The sequence below is a fragment of the Corvus hawaiiensis genome, chromosome 4 (assembly GCF_020740725.1).
Source record: "Corvus hawaiiensis isolate bCorHaw1 chromosome 4, bCorHaw1.pri.cur, whole genome shotgun sequence".
Lineage (NCBI taxonomy): Eukaryota > Metazoa > Chordata > Aves > Passeriformes > Corvidae > Corvus > Corvus hawaiiensis.
Window position 1 is genome coordinate 68,341,347 of NC_063216.1, and position 19,691 is coordinate 68,361,037.

The 19,691-nt window shown below is 38.6% G+C and overlaps 1 protein-coding gene across 13 annotated transcripts in view; it reads right to left on the reverse strand.

Annotated features, from left to right (window-relative positions):
• The window catches only part of MAGI2 (membrane associated guanylate kinase, WW and PDZ domain containing 2), a 727,751-nt gene that overhangs the window by 149,690 nt on the left and 558,370 nt on the right, over nt 1-19,691 (reverse strand). For 12 of the 13 annotated variants that reach the window (XM_048300645.1, XM_048300648.1, XM_048300647.1 and 9 more), the window contains 3 exons: nt 9,443-9,500; nt 2,384-2,505; nt 762-944 (listed from right to left, as the gene is read on the reverse strand). In XM_048300645.1, the coding sequence (XP_048156602.1) occupies nt 762-944; nt 2,384-2,505; nt 9,443-9,500 (363 nt within the window). Of the gene's footprint in view, nt 1-761; nt 945-1,633; nt 1,763-2,383; nt 2,506-9,442; nt 9,501-19,691 lie in introns of all 13 variants that reach the window. The other variant, XM_048300656.1, reaches the window with a different exon arrangement.

Below are 19,691 nucleotides of genomic sequence, written 5' to 3' on the forward strand. Positions count from 1 at the left end.
AGTTAGTGCTGTTTTAAGCAGGGAGTTAGTGATTGAAGGTCCCTGCCAACTGCAATAGTTCTATTATTTTCTGATTTTCTTTTCCTAAGGAAGGTGACAGCTGCTTGGAAACTGAATTCATCTTCCTTCAAAAGAGTTTCATCCATACAGAGACCTGATGTGACCTTTCAGACAGTGGTTTGCAATCTTTATCAATCTGTGAACATGAAAATGTTTGCAGTGGTGGTCCAGATCTTCAGAGCAGCTTTAAAGCTCTTCAGAGAAGTTTCTTTTATTTCATGAATTTTCACAGATTCTTTATTAATAGGACAAAAATGCCTATGTGTCCATATGCCACACTGAAAACTCTTGTGATGGTTCTAATGAGAACAGTATTGGATCAGACTCAACTGATTATTTTGCAAAACCATCCTTTCTAAAGAAATAAATTTGCACTTAGTAGTCTGTGTTCTCTCTCTCTCTTTTCTTTCCACGCAGACTTCCCTCAAGTAAAAACAGCTTATAAACCGTATCCCATTTTTATCTAGGAAAATGCAGAGATCTTTCCTCCCTCAAAATATTGGGAAATGGGAAAAATAAGCTACTTGGCATTTATTAGAAAGAAAAGTTACAAGAAAGTTTTACCAAGAAACTTACCTTTTCTACATATTAACACAGAAAGTCATATGGAAAATGTATGCATTCATGGAGAGAGTGAGACTCAGAAATCTATTTCTCATTCTATTTCTTATATAAAAGAACAGAGGAACCTTCATAATTACCTGTTTCCATTTTCCCATCTTGTGCTGCAGGCCCATCAGGAATTACACTCTTCACCTGGAGAAACTCATCCGGTTCGTCCCCACCAATGATGGTAAATCCAAAACCCATGTTGCTTTTCTTAAGAGTTGTGCTGAGGAAAGTCCCCTTCAGCTGTGATGCATCACGAGTGAAGAGTGGTTTTTCTACATCAGTCAACACAAACAAGAAAGACAAAAGTTCTGATCTAGTCACAACACAGCAGAGACATCAGATAACAATACTGGCTGCAACCAAGTGACAGTGTATCAAAGACAAGAAAATAAAGAGTGCAGGCATTCCAGGAAAAAATATTTGTGAGTTCTTGTACTAATACAAAGCTTAAAACATATTTCTTATCTATGGCAGATCAGCCATAAATGAAGAGATATAAATATCCTTTGATATTAGAAATCCATGTAGAAGTGGATATTGTGTGGCTAAAATAATTACAACAATAAAACTGATCTGTGAGGTAATTTAAAAACCTCTTTCCTAACCTATAAATTCAGCTTTGTCTACTAAGTAATACGTCCTTCATAATTTCCCTCCCAACCACAACGAGGAAAATATCCCCTCTGAGTATCTCATTGCATTTGTTACCAAGAAGGGCTAAATATTAGGTGAGCTTTCCTCTCCAAACACACGGGCTTTAGGCATCCAACAAGTGACACACATGGACTGCTGTGCAAGCTTTGTGTCCCCTCCTCGCGTGCCTTGGGGTGCAGTGTGGGTGCTGGTGGCTCCCCATGCTTCTCTCCTGTGCCGCATTCGGTGAGGGAGGGCTGGGGAAGGTGCGGAGTTTGTGACCCCAGCCGGTCCCAGGGCGGTAGGGCTGGCGGCAGTGGGGACATACCATAGAGTGCGCGTGCCCCGGCGGGGTCGCGCCGGCACTGCGACAGGTCATTCACGCTATGGCACCTCTTGGGAGCAGGGCGCAGGCGGACAAATTTGGGTCTAGGTAAGGTTGATGAGGAGCTTTCTACTGTTACAAAGGAGAACAAGCCTCATTCTCTGACTGTAACCTTACATTAAAATTAATTTGTCTATACCAGTACTGTTTGCTCTTATACAGCTCATTTTGAGCGCTTTAGTTTTTATGTTACCAAGTGGCTGCATTCTTGTAAACTCCTGTAACACTGTGCTTGAGGCTTTTAACTTAATTGATACTTGCTAGATGAGCTAGCTTAGAAACATACCAAACATCAATTAAGAGTAATTTAGAGAAAGTACAATTAAGTATTTCAGTGTTGCCAACCTCGGATGCTCAAGAGAGAGTCGTACATTCTCAGGAACAGAATTTATGATTTTATTGAGAAAATTACTTTGGGAGTCTCATTGTGCTTTCAGTTTCTCAGCCTTTAGGAAACACTAGATTCAACTTTTCTGTTTTTTCTCTGCACCTCTTAATGTTTTAGTTGGCTCATCAGTCCTGCAACTAATGGAATCTGGACATCTTAAGGGAGAAAATTGCTAAGATACAGGTGATAACCTTTCGAGAATTGGCAACACTAGTCTTTTAATCAGCCTATGACAAAATCATTGTCACATAAACAGAAGAGCAGGATCTTTCATCTTAACTAAGATAGCTGACATAGTACTGTACCTCGGAAACCTTGGGCCTGCATAGGCTTTGTTCCAAGTTCTGCGTTGGGCATGTTATGCTGCTGTAGCTTCCTTTTTGCTTCTAGGACAGGGTTTTCAAATTGAGTTCTTCTATTTATGTGGCTGGAAAAAATTTGGTTTTGATTAAAAACCGGGTTCAGTTGGGTAAAATGATAATTTTCACAGTAGGGTGCTGTATGTGGCTAATGCATGTGTGGTTAGAGAGCGAAACCATGATGGACCCCCAACGGGCCTGAGTGTGTCCCTTACATTTCACAGAATTTCATTGGAGATGAGAATATACAACCAGTGCCCTGCGTAATGAACAGCAGTGAGCATCATCCTATCACTTCAATACACTCTGCTACAGACAAATGCTTTTGATCCATGGGACTGCAAATTCAACAGCAGCACTGCTGAAACATGCTACAGCAACAGCTTTTCATGTCTTCAGCATGACAACTGTTCCGTGTATGATTCAAAGGATCTCAACCAGTTTTGTGCATTATTATCAATTGGTTGTAAGCAAAATTATTCAATCACTTGACACACTTACAGAAAAAGAAAAGCCTAGAACACAGAGTACTTTTATGATGGTAATTTAGAAATAAATCTAACATAGGTAATAAATTGAAGATTATTCCTTTTTAATACTGTGGTGCGTATCTGCTCAGCTGCACAGAAAAATCAGATGCAGAAACTAAGTTAGATGGTAGATTAGAACTACATAGGTCATATATGAAACACAAGAAAAGATAGTATACACATTTTTTCTTGATGATTTACATTTCCTACTACAGCTCATTAAGTACATCTCTGTCATTACACCACTATTTTTCTGCATTGTGTTTAGAACTGTGATGTTTAGTACATACTGTCACCATATCCTTGATTTTAATTCTTTAAAGCACACATCTTATCAGTCACTGAGCAATCTTACAGTCTTGTCCTGGGATAAGTTTTGCATGTTTTCTGAAGGAGGCAAAAGTAGGCTGCACGGAACAAATCTGCAAGATGATCACAATAGAATCACAACAAAGAGAAGGGGCTTGTGCTTCAAACACTGTTCTGGGGAAACAAATACATATGTGCAGAAGGGAAGGCTTATGTCACTCCTTATTTGTTGTCACTGGGCTACTATCTACTGAGGTCTTCTCAAAATCCAATCCCAATCATGGGCTTTAAGCACTTGGACAGGTGACCTGGGAACTTTCAAAACTCCAAGATCCTAAAAGGGTCTCTCTTTTTTTACACTGAAATGACCTTTTATGCCACATTAAGCACCTTTCAGGTCCTTTGAGATTCTGATCCTACCACCGCTTCAAACAAATTAAGTGTAATTGCCATTGGGAAGGGAGGTAGAGGAAATGCAGCAAGTCCTGTGGGAGTGCAATACACTTGCAAAATAGGATTTAGTGGCTAGTGTTAATGAAATGAAAAGACTTTCAGTCATGTAAAAGAATATTTGATTTAATGAGATGAAGTAAATGTGATAAATCCTGAAGGTGATACTTTGTTCACATGACTATAACTCATTCAAGTGGCTGCTAACTTACTCTCATACTCTAAAATTTTGATTAATAGTTTTCAGTAAATTTTGGTCTATGTTGCAGCCAAGTTCCTCTCATTTCTTTTCTTCTTCAGACAGGCTGTTTAAGATTGTAGGCATTCCTTTCCTAGACTTTTGCTTTCTGTTATTTCTAGTAATTGTCAGGGTCTTCAGCACCTTATTCTACTGCAAACCTAGAAACTTATGATGAAAGGAAGAAAAGCTTTACAAGTTAAAAATGGAGAAAGCAAGACTTACGTGCATTAAATAAGGTAATAATGAACTACTAACATAAGCATGAAAAAAGTAATTATGTGATGTGCTTATCATATGATGTATTTCCATATTGTACAGGAAATACTGCTTTTGCCTTTAAACAAGACAGTGATGAAACTGAAAAAATACATGAAGTTCTGAGCACCCATGATCAAATGAAATGAATCTATGTGAAAGGTTTTACAGGAAGACCTGTGAAATAGAATCTTCTGTTATAGAAGATCAAAGGAGTTTTAGCTTTTTATTCAAGCAGAATTAATTCTGATATATAATTGCTTCTATGAATATATTTGGAAGTAAATACTAGAATGTATTAAAGATGCCAGGATTTCAGACTTCAGTTCTGTAGGCTTCTCACAGGAGAAGCCTGAAGTTAGAAAACAGCTCCCAGTAGGAGATATGGAGTACAATATCTAGCTTGTTTTATGTTAGCATTTCATAAGGTCAAAACCAGGGTTGTTACACAGTAGGTTAATTGCTTCAACAGAGGGATCATCTCTTACTTTAGGGGCTCTAAAGTATCCTGCCCTGTTCTCCAGCTGCCCTCCACAAGAGCTTAGGTTTCTCATGGCTCTTTTTGCCATATCATGCAGATGTAATGGATATCCAAGATTACACTCCAGCTCTTTATTTAGGACCTTTCACTATGCTTAGTGCCATGTTATAGTTGCAGGGCACATCTCGGAGCTGCAGGAGGGCCCTTGCAGGCCTAGGTTTCAACTTATATGTAGTTCTGTGATATAAAAGAAGTTGGGATTTTAGCTAATATCAGATGTGCTCATGGCTCAAGAAAGATTAATTACTGTGGTACACATCACAGCTACAATCTGTTTTCTACTGCCTACCTACAGTTTCTAGGCAGAGTTTAAGTTGTGGTTTGGTCCATTTACACAGAAATGTCTTTGATAACAAGTATCTTGAAAATGACATTTTGTCCTATCAGATCAGATAGGAAGACTGAAAGAGGTACTTGAAGCACCTCATGTTGTTGGTGCAACTTTAATAATTCTAAGCTCCAACTTATATCCATCTTTTGACTGTTTTATGGTAGTGTGCAGTCTCAAAAACACAATGTGAAATTTCCAACTAATTTAAAAAAAACTGCATTAAATATTGTGTCCAAGATGAGTCAAAGAAAAGAAAATTATACTGGTAATCAGTCATTTTTATCAGTCAGTAATACTATACTATGCCCCTAGACTGATGATACTGAAACACATCTCTTTTATGCAATTTTAAGTGCTCTACAGCTTCATGGCTAAATCAGAAAATGTGCTCCTGATGAGTTTACTTGAGAAAGAAGTTATTAAGCTAAGTAATTCTCTTTAAAGGACATTCTAGCTTTTCATCTAGCTACTTCAACAGCATACAAAATATATATTACTAGACTCGGCCTTCATAAGACAAGCCAAATGAGAGTTTTAGAGATGGTTACAAATAAGTGCTTTTGTGGTTAAAACAGATTTTGGATGGTAACCAAAATGTATTGCTCATTTCCCATAGGCTCTAATTCAGTGAACAATTCTAACTTAAATTTTCTTCCTTTATTTTATACGATATATTAAATCTAAAAGCCTAATCCAAAGACTAATCCAACAACTTTCTTCTAGTGCCATTGTGGCTGTGCACAGAAGGAGTGGCTGGTGCTGCTGGCCCCTGTTAGCTCACTGTGTCTTAACCGGAGACAAACCCTCAGAGGCAGGATGTGCTTTTGGGCTGCATTTACCTGTGAAGTCAAACTACTGTCTCTGTGTGATGAGGAGGTACCATCACCACCAGCCAGCCTATAAGACACAGACACACTTCCACCCTCTCATCAGTCAGTAGGGCCAGGCTAAGTTGTTTTTATGATAAGCTTCAGGTTCGATGCACTTAAGACAACTGAAGCACATCCTTAGGAGATGTGTGGGCAGTAGTGCCTAATTTGTAGATTTTACTTGATGGTCAAGGTACTGAGCTCTGACACAATGGTAGCAGGTCAGAGCATGTGCACAGTAGAAGGAGTTTAATCTATCTGCTTTTCTTAGCTACTTTAATATATGGGGTGGGTTTTTTTTTCAGTTTTTCCTATAGCTTTTGAAATTGTTGCCTATTACCCAACAAAGTAATTCTGGGGATCAGGATGCCTATAAAATGGATATTCTAATGCATAACATGTTAGTGCCTATCTACTGTTTCTATTCACAGTTTTCAGTTGATAACACTTTATAATGACAAAAAGACCTGAGATAACTTTTTCTATTTGAGTAGTAACAGATTGTTCTCAGAAGTTGTAAGTCAAGGAGGTACATTTTTCCAGAGTAAATGCCTGTATGGCTAATTTAGCTGTTCTATTAAAGAGCCCATGCCTGGAAATTGAGCTCTGTGTTGTACTTAATCATCCCTAAAGAGGGAAACAATTTTTTGGCAATTAGAATCCCGAAAGACCCAGTGCACTCTAATGACTATTTTCTCTCCATAGCCCTGCACAGCTCAGTGCTGTTAGTTCTTAGTTTACAGATTAAGACCAGATTGCATGAAAGTTAACAAACATATTAGCAAACACTTCTCATTTATGTCAAACATCTACACATTACAAATGAAGTCTGGACCTGCATAACAAAGCAAATGAAAATTATAATAATATCTCACACCTACATTAATGCATGATTAAGAGAGGTAGTTATACTGGAGACCTTTTTTTTTTAACAGAATTTGCAAATACATTGTGATTAGTCTTTATCAACTCAACTAGCAAGAGGTTTAAGTTTCTTTGTTTTGGTTTGTTTTCTTTTTTAGCTTTTTCTCTGGTCTCAGAATATTTGAGCTGAACATGGCTGCTCCTTGTAAGGTGAAATGGAGCCTGTCTGTGTCATTGCTCATCCTTACATACTTCCCATGGCATAGAAGTATCTCAGTGAGCAGAGCACAAGCTCTTCTTTCATGAGGATTTTGTAGGCCTGCCTGTAAACTTGGACTGGACCTGAATGTGTGGAAGTTTGGTTTGTAATCTTGCTTTTCATAATTTACCTACTTTTATGACATAATTAAGAGAGTTTATTGTAATCTGATTATATCTAGTTAAAAATGAACTCATCTGTTGAATACTGGTAATAAAAAAGCTGTGACTGTTATATATTTTAGCAGGCAAAAATGGAAAGCAATCTTTTTTTCAAACTTATTGAGCTCAGACAGCAAATTAAACTACAGCTGCATTTTACTGGCTATAAAATTCCATGTGAATTTAGCAGGGCTGCAGTTTCAATGCCATACCATGAGCATCCATTCCACTTCTAAAAACCTCTGAGACTGCAGTAGGTTTGATGTATCTGTCCATGAATCTTATCTGTGGTAGGATTAATAAATTTCACACTAACAGCCTCAAAATATGTAATTGCACAATAACATCTGGGCCTGGCGCCTTGTGTCTGTTTACCTGTGGTTGGACACAAAATGCAGGTAAATACTTGTTCCTTTTCTGACTCTGCAGTGTAGTGTGAACCTTGCTGGTGCCAGAATGCCTTGGGCTGCACTAACAACCAAGCGGAGTCTCAGTAAGAGATTAATGCACAGAAATTGCACAGCACCTGTTACACCCCAAAATACACTAAAAACCACTGGGAGAGAAGCCTCACTTACACCCAGCAGCTGCATAATTGCATGTGCAAGTACAAAATGATATGAGAACTGCAGCCTCTATCTACCTGGGGACATCATAAAAGAACTCAGGCATTACAAGGGGGAGTAATTTAATGGTATCAGTAGGGACTTCAAAACTTATCTTTTTGGTTGAATCTGGACTGACTAAGGTGACTTGAGCTGAGCAGCAAAGTAGATGGGGCTGCTGGCTCTTTCACCTGAGGGCAGGAAGCAAGCTGGTGACAAGGAAGAAGAGCAGGTGCTCTGGCATTTGGAGAATGGGACAGAAGGAGTCAGCAGAGCAGTGACCAAACACCACTTTCAGTTGTTTGTTTGCTTTGTAGAAGGCTGAGGAACATGCATGGGCATCCACAAGCTGCTGCTGTGGCAGCAGGTAAGAAAGGGGCATCTTATGTCTTCTAGACCTCCAGAAATCAGATGATTTTTTGATCTCCCTGCCCACCTGAACCCTGGCATGCTAACAGCAGCATATCCTGAAATCTGGAAAAGCTGCATCCCCAATGCCTGTCCAGGGCAATCCTGCAGTCAGTGTGTTGGTATGGATTCAAGAGACCAAATTAATAATATTACACACAAAGGAAATTTTCTGTTTTCTATGAAACAACTAGATGAACATACTGCTTGAGTGTCAGGGTTTGAAACTGACATTTTAGGTCAGGGGCCATATTCTCTAAAGATCTCTCTTGTTTAATAAAAGGCACAAATGGATAGTTGTTTTTCAACCTTTCAAATGCTGTCTGCACAGTGACAGGAGTGGTTTTCTCTCTTCTCTCCTGCATACTGTCTGTAGAGAGCAGAGTGAGAACTGACTCCTGAACAAGTACCACAATCTGAATTTAGATTTACTTTGCATAAGTCTCATTCACTGTGCTAAATTAAAAAGCAGAGGAACTCATCTCTCAGATTTACTTATTTTATGTACAAAGTGACCAGGCTCTACCATTACTTCAAACAAAAGCATTTTGTTGGCCTTTGCACAGAGGAATAAGGTGTCTTTTTTTTTTTTCTTGTTTCATGACTAAAATATAATCTGAAGAAAATGAAAGCAAGGATTGTCCTTTGAAAATAGAATTTATATTCTTTTCAGCTGCATTTTTAAATACAAGATAAAACACAACATCCCTAAAATTTTATATGCAGCCTACAAACAACTTGACTTCTTGTACAAACAGTATAAACACCTGATTTGCAGCAACTGAGGACTCTCCAGAAAAGGATCTTAACTGAGCTAAAATGAGTATGCTTTGCTCTATTCATTGATTAACAAGATTTATATCTTGCTGGATATTCAAAGCTTACATAGAAAATGCAACATCTATTTAATGAATATGTTCTTTGTACAAGTATCAGCTGGAACGGTACCGTGAAACCAGACCCTGCATAAAGAGAGTGACTGAATGCCTGAGTCACTGATTGGGACACTTTGAATGTATCTGGATACATTAGCTGCATTCATGACTGAGAATTCCTGGTATACCCCTAGTTTAACATGTCAAGTAATTGTACCCATTCCTTGCCAGGCTGAGCATTGCAGAAGGTGCTAGTATTAGTTTATGACATATTAATAGGAACTTAATATTGAACTTGGGAACTTACTCAACATAATAAGTGCCATAAATGGGATCATCAATTTTCTCCCAGCCATATGGAAGCTCTGAAAAACAAAGAGTTATCTCTCTCAGTAAATGCATTACAGAATGCTAGATTTCTAATAAAAAAATTGTGGATCTTTGCTGGGTGTTGAGGGAAATAAGAGTGAAATTAGATACAGTGACCAAAGCAAATGCCAAATCTTGAACACACCCCATGGCAGCCCAAAGTAGCAGTAACTTGGAAATTTGCATGCAAAACCAGCTCTCAGTCTCTAAAGCAACACATTTTGGTTGAACTTTATTGTTCCAACAGTTGTACCAGCCAACAACTGTAGCACATCTTGTGTGACATCACTGCCAGAGGAAGTGAGGGCATTCTATTTTCACAAATAGGTACACACAAAAAAAATTATTTTGCTTTTTGAGCTTTTTTTCTTAGGAATCCTGGAAAAGTTGGTGTAGAAGGAACAAAAAGAGTTTTTCTCCTGCTATATAAGTACAGTAAGTATACTGAAATGTTTGCACCATTCGTCTTACTGATGGCAATTCCAGAGTCTCCAAAGGCATCCTGTTCCAAAGTTTAGTTATATATCAGGAACATTGGAGTGCAGAGCAGTACATGAAAGTACAAACCAAAATAAGATACTGTAGCATCCTCTGGACATAAAGCTAACTACATTTTGCAGAACAGAGATCCCTAAAACATTCTGGTCTTAACAATCAAAATGTTATAAATATTAATTCAATAATCTTGAAAATCAATCTGCCTTCATTTATAACCAAACTGCCACATATATATTCATGTACATCCATACTTATTTTATTATCACTCACACTGAATGCTTAAAAAATTATTATACTGCCAACAGAATTTCATCTTGTGTTTAAAAGGCACCAGACAGAGGCAACAAGTATCTCGGCTGACATGAACAGAGTAAAAAACCTCAGCGCCAGATGTGGCGACTTTGATGGAAGAGACTCACAAAAGGATGGGCATTCCCATCATGCACAGCTGTTGATTTCTGTGCAGTTAAAGAGTATGACACGATGTATGGGGAGTGGTAATGAGATTCTATAAGGACATTTGATTCTGGAATTCCTTATCTCAGATTTTTTTTTTGTTTTTAAACTCGGTTGCGCTATTTTAAAGTAACTTTTTGGAGACAGTAAGTACTGAACTAGACAGAACAGAACTGATGTAGGTCATATTGAACAGCCATTAAACTGGACATAAAGAAGCACTCCTGGATGACTTGAGCTTTTTTTTTTCACTGACAATATGAATAGACAATTATTGACATGCTCAAAGAGGCAAGTAGGAATGTAAAGCCTGAGTGGCAAAAGGGAGGCTAAAGGGTTAAATGGCAATGTTAATCTCTGCTTGTTACTTCTCCTTTAAATGCATCTGTAATAGCTGATCCTTTCTTGAGTGAACCTGTTTAGACTACTGTGGTCTTCATGTCACATTGCGCCCAGGGGATGTTTCTGCTCAGCATATTCCAACACTGCATTGAAGGATACAACCCTCTGCCAGAGAGAGGCAGATGAGAAACGCCACGTTTTTAGCAGAAGGCTTAATGTTGATATTCAATTTTTCCTATTATTCTTAGAATATTGTTAGCTTTGAAACCTTCCTAAGTCCACACTCTGAACTGCTTTTGTCAGGGCTATTTTGTTATTGTCACTTCAGAGGAATAAATGCAGCATAAGCAGGTCACAGAATTACAGAATGGTTGATGTTGGAAGGGAGCTTTGGATGCCGTCTAGCCCACGCCCTCTGCTCAAAGCAGAGTCATCCAGATCAGATTGCTCAGGACCACCTTCAATCAATGCTTGAATATCTCCAAGGATGGAGACTCCACAACCTTTCTGGGTAACTCTGTGCCTTTTGCCTCCTGTCCTGTTGCCACACCCCTGCAAAGAGCCTGGTTCTGTCCTTGCACCTCCCTTCATGTGTTTATTTAGATTGATAAAATCTCCCTTGAACCTTCACTTCTTCAGGCCAAACACTCCCAGGTCTCTAAGCCTTTCTTCATAGGAGGGATGCTCCAGTCCCTTCATCACCTTAGCGGCCATTCACTGGACTCTCTCCTCTATGTCCATGTCTCTTCTGTACTGGGAGCCCTGGATCCAATACTCCAGCTGTGTCTCACCTGTGCTGACTAGAGGGGCAGGATCATTTCATTGATTTGCTGGTGATGCTCTGCAAGGCAGCCCAGGAGGCTGCTGACCTGCTTTGTTGCAGGGGCACGTCACTGGTGTGTCAAGGCTCTAAGCATTAGAAAGCCCTGGTGATGCTCTTTCCAGACCTTCACAGAACTTGAGCAAAATGAGGTGAGTCACCCTACACTGGCTCTTGCAAAGTCCTGTCTATCTTGGAACAAGACTGTGTAATGTATCCATAAATATACACAAAAGAAATCAGCTGATGCACAAATCCTGTACTGCCCCTACAGTAAGTTTCATTGCCAACTCATGCATGATAAACAAGGCAAAAATCTGCTATGAAAAATGATGCTCTTACTAAACAATATGACACAGAATGAATATAAAGTATTAGCTTAAGTACTATTAGTACATTTTGTTTTTATGTAACCTTGCAAAGTTTTCTTCCCCGATTTAACTTAATATTGCTTTCATATCTGTCCATCTAAAATTACATCTCCTTAGAGAAAAAGTCGGATGGGTACCAGTAAAACCTGTACATAAAAATACACACAAACAAACACACATCCCCATATACATACACACACAGGTGTGCATAGGTTCCTCTCCCAAACTGCATTAGTAGAGGCATTTTTTTTTTCCAATTATGAAATAAGTAAATAAGAAAGTAGATATTTTGTCCAAATTTAAAAGTAGGTATTTTTATGTAGGTATATACACTTAAAGTATATGAATGCAGATGACTTATTTTATTTTAAATTTTTGTGAAAATCTGAAATAATTGAGGACTCACTATTAACCTATTGGCCTATTTTTTCCTAAAGTAATAAATAATTGTATTTATGAACTGGCACAACTACTGAGAAGGAAAAAGAAAAATTCCATTTACTAGTGTAAAAGTCTGTTAAAATTTAATGAATTGGACATACTAAGGAGAAACCACTTTTAAATGCATGGATTGAACCACTGATTATCTAACATCATAAGATAGCCACACGTTCAGAAGAAAGAAAAACAAGACTACCTTTGTGTACCATAATAAACTCCCTGTAAGGTTATGCTCTAATTTTATTATTCCACTTAAGATTCAGCCCATAAGCTATGTTTAATTAAAATTCTGTGTTGACCAGTAAAACAGAATTGCTAGAGCACAAACCCCAGGCCCCTGCCTGTCGAGTATGGCACATAAGGTTAGTGGAGTGTAGTTTACTACAGAGGTTCTATAAGAAGAATCTTCTGCTACATTAGCTTTCAGGAGCACCATGATTATTTTTCATTACATTAAATAATGGCATCTATTCCATTTTTCACTATTGAAATGAAAGATTACAGGACAGAAATACTTTAGTGCTTCATAAAACAGGAAGCTAAGCATTTGCCAGATTAGGGGTGAGGGCACTATGGTTTCTCCTTTTGATTTCACTGTGCCCAGGGATGATCATTAGGGATGAAAGTGAACAGTAAATATTTGTAAAAGAGAATTGTTGTAAAACACTAGTGAAGGAGACTGCTGATGGCCACCATGATGTGAATAGGGAAAAGAGCTATATCTTACAGCTCATATTCATTTTTTACCATCAGCATGCTCATTTGTGTACAATTTTTGCAAGCACTAGTTAATGGATATGGTGCATAATGGATATGACAGACATCTTCATCTTCATGAGCTCAACACTTCTATCTCTCATGGCCTCCATGTCTATTGACTCCTGAAGGCTTTCTCTGTATAGAAGGAAAAAAATTTAAAATCTACCTTTTTAAAAAAATCTTAAATATCTAACATCCTCCTATCATCCAGTGCAGGGCCTGTTCAGGAACATTAATAAAATCACCATTTAAAAATTAGTAATAGCTTCTGCAGTGGTTGGCAATTCTGACACTATGAGTGGATGAAAAGGAGCTAGATAATCTGTATGGTATGTTTGTATCCTCCAGTTTTCACAATGCATGCTTTATTCCTTACAAAAGAAGCAGCATCTAGCCATACCAGCCATCCAAAACAACCTTTGCTCAGTAACCGTCTGGGTGAGCTTTTAATTCAGAAGAAACTGCATTTCTAATAGTTAAATGCCCAGTGGTAATGAAAGTCAAGAAAGAAAGAAAGAAAGAAAGAAAAAAAGAGAAAGAAGGAAAAAAAGGAAAGATGAATGTGAATTTAAGCAGGTCACTTTAATAATCAATTGTAGTGCCTTCTCATCACAGACTGCTTATGCTAATGGTGCAGATGCTCTTACTCTGCCTTGTGAAAGCTGTTGCATTTCAGAATGATTTTTAATGGTGCCACTTAACATTCTCTAGGGATGGAAAAAGGAATACATTTTGGATCGCAATGTGCCAAGATGAAAAAGCATATTATCAGGCCCAGAGATTAATTTTTCTGAAGTTTATAATTTGCTAACTGAGTTAAAGAGAGTCATAAAAACTTCTCAAGGTTTCAGAACAACAGACAGCATTGTGTCACTACCCCAATGACAGGCTGGAAAGAAAGATGAAAGCATACTTCCTGATTCAGCTGCAATCAAAATATTTGTATCGTTCAAAGGAGTATAGCATGAGAGACAAAAAGAGAATATAATACCTGCTGTTATTGAAAATACTGTCAGTAAGTATGTGGAAGCTGTGGAAGTCAACATGAGTTTGGTTCACCTGCCTTGTTAACACCCTGGCATGCGCCAGGAATCCTTTTCTAACCTATATAGGAGATTTTTCAGAAAAATACTGGATCTTCCCACTCAACAGCCTGTGCTTGTTTCTTGCTTTCTTTCTTATCTTTTCTTTCTCCCTGTTTCAAATTCAATTTTGCCGTTTCAAGTCAGTTACCTACTACAAAGGATATCAAAAGAGTTGGGTTAAAAGTTACAAAACAGTGCAGCTCCACAGTCCCATGCAGCGTCACAGTCTTCCAGTTTCTCTAAGAGATACAGTCTTTGCAAATACTTATCTCTAAGTCTAAACCAGTGTTCTTCACTGCATAGCTTACACAAGAAAACATTGCTTGTAATACCCTAAGGCACAGCACAGATTCTCAGGGAGTGGATGCTGCTCCTGGCATGCTGTACTGCTCCCTCAGGAGCTCAGGGTGGGAGATATTTGGTTTGGATGCTTTTGTTAGTGTAAGTCCACACTGTCCAGCTGATACATGAAACATATTGTGGTTGTACTGCTGCTCCTGAAACCTCTGATACAGGTTGCCATAAGGAAAGAGAGGATAACAATGCCCAGTAAATATCATGACTTAACCTACTACCCCCATACCTATGTGAATTCTGCTAGGTCACCCATCTGCATTCCATCTGGAGCTCAAAAAATGAACCAAATCAACAGGTATATGCTATGGCAACACTGAGTGGGTGGGGAGAGAAAAAAAATAGATTAAAAAGTTGGAAGTTGAATTATTCACTCTCTCAGTAAAAATAACAACAAAGGTAGGACTGACAATTCCACCTCCACAAAAAAACCCAAACTGACTATTTCTTTTGTGGAAGATCTGGAAAACCTAGGGAATGTACCACCTCCGAGTCAAGCCACGTAAGTTCAATTTCAATGAAGCTTGTGTTCTCCAACAGCCATTCCCATATCAGCAAATTTCACAGAGTCATGACTGTTTATGTTCTGTCTGCAATCAAAAAGCATTCATGCGCAATTTATTCTCACGAATAAAATGTCATTATGCAAAACTTCTCCTTGCACAATGGAAATAAATGTCTAAGTAACACTCACATCTGATAAATCCATCTTCTTCCTTCTGTGCAGCTTATTGGGACATGCTACACCATTAATTATGTAGAACGTAGATTATTTAATATTATTATAAATTCAATAATATTTTTTCCCAGCATTGTTACAAAGTCAAATACTGGCAGCAGTAGGGATATTTTTTAACATTAGGTGTACTTGATCCCTCTGACACTCAGAACTATGCAACTGCTAATCAAGATTTGCATTAATACAGTGAAAAAGTGTTAACTGAATTACTGGGGTTTTACTGGTTTTGATTTTTTTTTCAATCAAAAAGAATCTATAAAGGGCTTGTTAGTTTTTCATTCAAATAAAAATTAAAACCCCCAATCAATTAGAAATAAATAAGGGGCAAAATAACTTATATGTTGAAAACTTAGCTAGATTACTGTAGGCAGTGCCTGAGATGATTTCCTTAATAAAGATTTAATAAGGAACTCAGTGCTCAAAAGGTCAGTGGGCAATAGCTGAAGCTGGTCAAAAGTACTCTCCATGGACCTTTTCAAGAGAAAGCTAAGCGTTTCTGTTAAAAGATTTCAAACAAGTTACAAAATCCTGTTCTCTGTGTATTTATAAAGAACAGATTTAAGGAAAGCAGAAACACTGAAAAAAAATTATTAAAACTTTATAATTTTTTCATCAATTTTGTTATCCTTTTATCTTGTTGTCTGTCCTTACTCTTGCATTATTTCTGCCAGGTGCCTGGTTCATATTACAGGACTTCTGGGGGGAGAGAAGCTTAAACCAGCTCCTTGTTGATCTCAAAGTTCCCACTAAAGTGACCAGCATTTTGCTGGCAAAATAGAGATATCTTACATTTTAGCTACAAGTTCTTGGACAGGAAGAATTGAATTCTGGACAGGAATGCAGCCAGATTTTCTCAGAATAATTAAACAGCAGTGTGCCTTAGCTTCCAAGAAGCACTTGGTAAAATATCTGAATTCTGTGTTAAATTACTCGCTTGTTTTTAATATAATAAAGGGTACATATAAACCGAGTCACTGCAACTCTTATCCTCACAGGTCATAGCTTTAAACCAGCCCAAGGGGGCATTGCTAGGAATGAAGTCCCTTCAGGATGAGGGGCATTTCTGCAGAATGCCAACTCGCTGGAGGAGCCCGACCCATGCCCTGGTGGACGCACGCCCACGGGCCGAGGAACTGAGGTGGCACTGCTGGCCGGTTCAAGGTTCAGCCAGGCACATAAAAGGGACTGGCACTGGCACACTCATTTTGCCTGCAGAACAGGAGCCCTGAGTGCATCAACTGCATGCTGCATTATCAATTTGTATTCCTGAAGTTCAGCAGATTTGCTTCATGCCACGTACAGCTCCAACGTGGAAGATCCTGCCTTTGAAACCAATTTTATTAACACAGCTGTTTTATGCTATATTCTTTCAACTTTGAAAAACCAGACTGAAAAGAAACACTCTTTTTGATCTTTTGGATGTTCAAATCTTTCAGTGCCTGTATTTCATTACTGACTGTATCAATTAAGCCTTGTTAGAAACCAGTGTTTTCTATCTAATAAATGCATGATGTCATGAAGTTAGGCTTTTCTTGTATTTGCTTTTCAGTCTCTTATTTTATTTATATTCTTTCCTTTGCTGTTAAATGTTTAACAGCATACCCTGTGAATTTATGGAGTTAGTGAATTTACGGTTATTATAAAACCTAAACCCTCGAATTTGGCTACTGACCTAAAAAGATCCATATAAAAGTATGTAGCTACTAATAGTACAGACCAAATTTTATGTGAAGCTGCCAGATATTTTGTCACTCAAATTCAACGACTTTAGTTATCTGTTCACCTCTTAACCTCTAGTATAACAAATTTAAAAAGTTTATTATTCTGTAAGAAACCCAAATGACACATTTCAGTGCTGTTTTCAGTGCCACACTTTACTAAGGGGGAAACTGGAATACCCTCAGCCTTTGCTCACAGGGTAAGTACCCCTGCCCTTGCCTGTCTTGGTTGCCCTCTGCTGAACTCCTGTGTATCATGGGGTTCAAAAACTGGATTCAGTATTACAGATGCAGTCTAAAAAGTCAGTTCCCAGCCTGTACTGCTTCAAGATTTTCTTCCTGCCCAGGTGTAGAGCTCTGCATTTGTCCTTGTTGAATTTCACAGGGTTTCTGCTGGCCCAGTCCTCCAGCCTGGCTAGAGCCCAGGGCAGCCATGCCCTTGACTTGTCCCTATGGGGTCACCTGCAAAGCTGACTTTGTTGCCTCCTTCAGACTGTACATTGAGAGTCAAACAGGGCAGATTTATCTATAAGCTGCTGCAATACTCCTCTTCCACAGGCATTCAGGTACAGTGCGGCCCATTAACTGCTACCCTCTAAGCCTCAACACCCAGCAAGTTACTTACGTGCACAGTTCTCCATCCACCCAGATTTTTAATGTCTTAAATATAATACACAAGATTTTGTGACAGTCAACAAAAAACCAATCTTGAATAAGTCAAGATAAATGACATCCACTGCTTTAACTGGATCCACAGATCCAGTAATTTTAGCACAGCAAACTGCATGATTTGTAGTGGGTAAAATACACACTAGCTGTTCCCAGTGCATTAGATGTGGATGGGATGGAGTTACCTTTCCCCACAGCTATAGTGCTATGCTTTGCACCGGTTGCTAGAAAGGTGCTGATAACACACCAGTGTTTTGGCTACTGCTGAGCAGTGCTGGCACAGCATCACAGGGGTCTCCCCAGCATCCCCCCCTCACCAGCTGGCTGGGTTTGGGCAAGATCTTGGGAAGTGACATAATCTGGACAGCTGACCCAAACCGACAAAAGGGATTATATGTATCATATGATGTCTGCTCAGAAATAAAAGCTAAGAGAAAGGAGGAGGAAGAAGAAAAATCTTTTTTCATGACATCTGTCTTCCAAAGCAATGGCTATGTGTGCTTTGAAGCCCTGAGTCCTGGGAATTAGCTGGACATCACTTGTTATGGAAAGAAGAGAGCACCCTCTTATTCAGGTGTCCAGAAATGTTCTCAGAGGACTCCACATATCATTGTCAGGGTCTGACATCTGCCAGTGTTTTGAGTTCCTCTGCTACAACATCTTGAACTTCACTGTTTCATGGTCACTGTAGCTAAAGCAGCTGTTGATTATCACATCTCCTGCTAGTTCTTGCTGTTAGTTCATAACAGGTCCAGGTGTGCATCACCTCTCATTGGCTCATCTGATACCTGTAGCAAGAGCTTATTCCCCAAAACTGTCAGAAATCTTGTTTCCTGCTTGTCTTCTTCCTTGTTGCCCCTACAGCAGCTGTCAGGGAGCTTAAAGTCCCCCATGGAAGCCAGAATCTGTCATCTGAGACTTTCTTGAGTTGTTTCAAGTATGTTTCCTCACCCTGTTCAGGGGATCAGTAACGACAACCTAGCACGGTCTCCTTTACTGTCCTCTCCTCTGATCCTGCCCCACACACTCTCCATCAGCCAGCTGCTCAGGAGAGCTCCATACAGACATGCTGTTCCTCTGCATGGAGGAAGCTGCTTTTTCCTCATCTCCTCTAACCATCTTTCCTGCTCAAACAAGTTATTTTGCCTTGTTTCTGAATGATTTTAAAAATAACAACACTGAACTTTAATTATTTCAATTATTTAAAAATTTCAATCAACATTAGAAAACATTTGTTTCACGATGGCCTTTTTCTCACTGGGCCTTGAGAGTCTCAAGTCAATGTTTCAAAATAAAGTACATACAATAATGCTTTTTGGTTTCTTGGTGGCTTTTTTCTGCCTTGTTACTACAACAAATGGCAATTACTTGATTTTATTTGACAGGCCAGTGAGGCAAATGGATAGATGTAGTATAAAAAGAGATAGAAAAATGTAGCATCTGTAGTGATAATGTGAAAAAAAAATTGCCAAGTACTACTTTGTATGCTTACAGTGAACTGATTATCTGTGGGTGGTCTACAAATAAAAAGCTATCCTACCCAGACTGTAAAATTTCAAAGGTACATTACTTATTTGTGATGAGTTGCAACTGCCTCAGAATCACCAGATACTAACCCTGGATGGAAATCTGAGAGCAGATTAAATAAACTAGTGCTCTGATCTAGTACAAGGCATCTTACATTTCTATGTTTTATTTCCAAGTGGCCAGTGAAGCTCTATACAATCAGATAGAAGAATCCTCCTCAAGCTACTTTCTATATGATCTGTTTCCATGACTACCACGCTTTTAATAATGTTTTCACAGTTCTGAACTTGGCTGGATATATGTAATGCAGACACAGTAGTTGTTTAAATACTATTTGATGAAATAGATAAATCAATACAATTGATGACAGAGATTACATTGCACTGGGGAAAATTTGTGTTAACACTA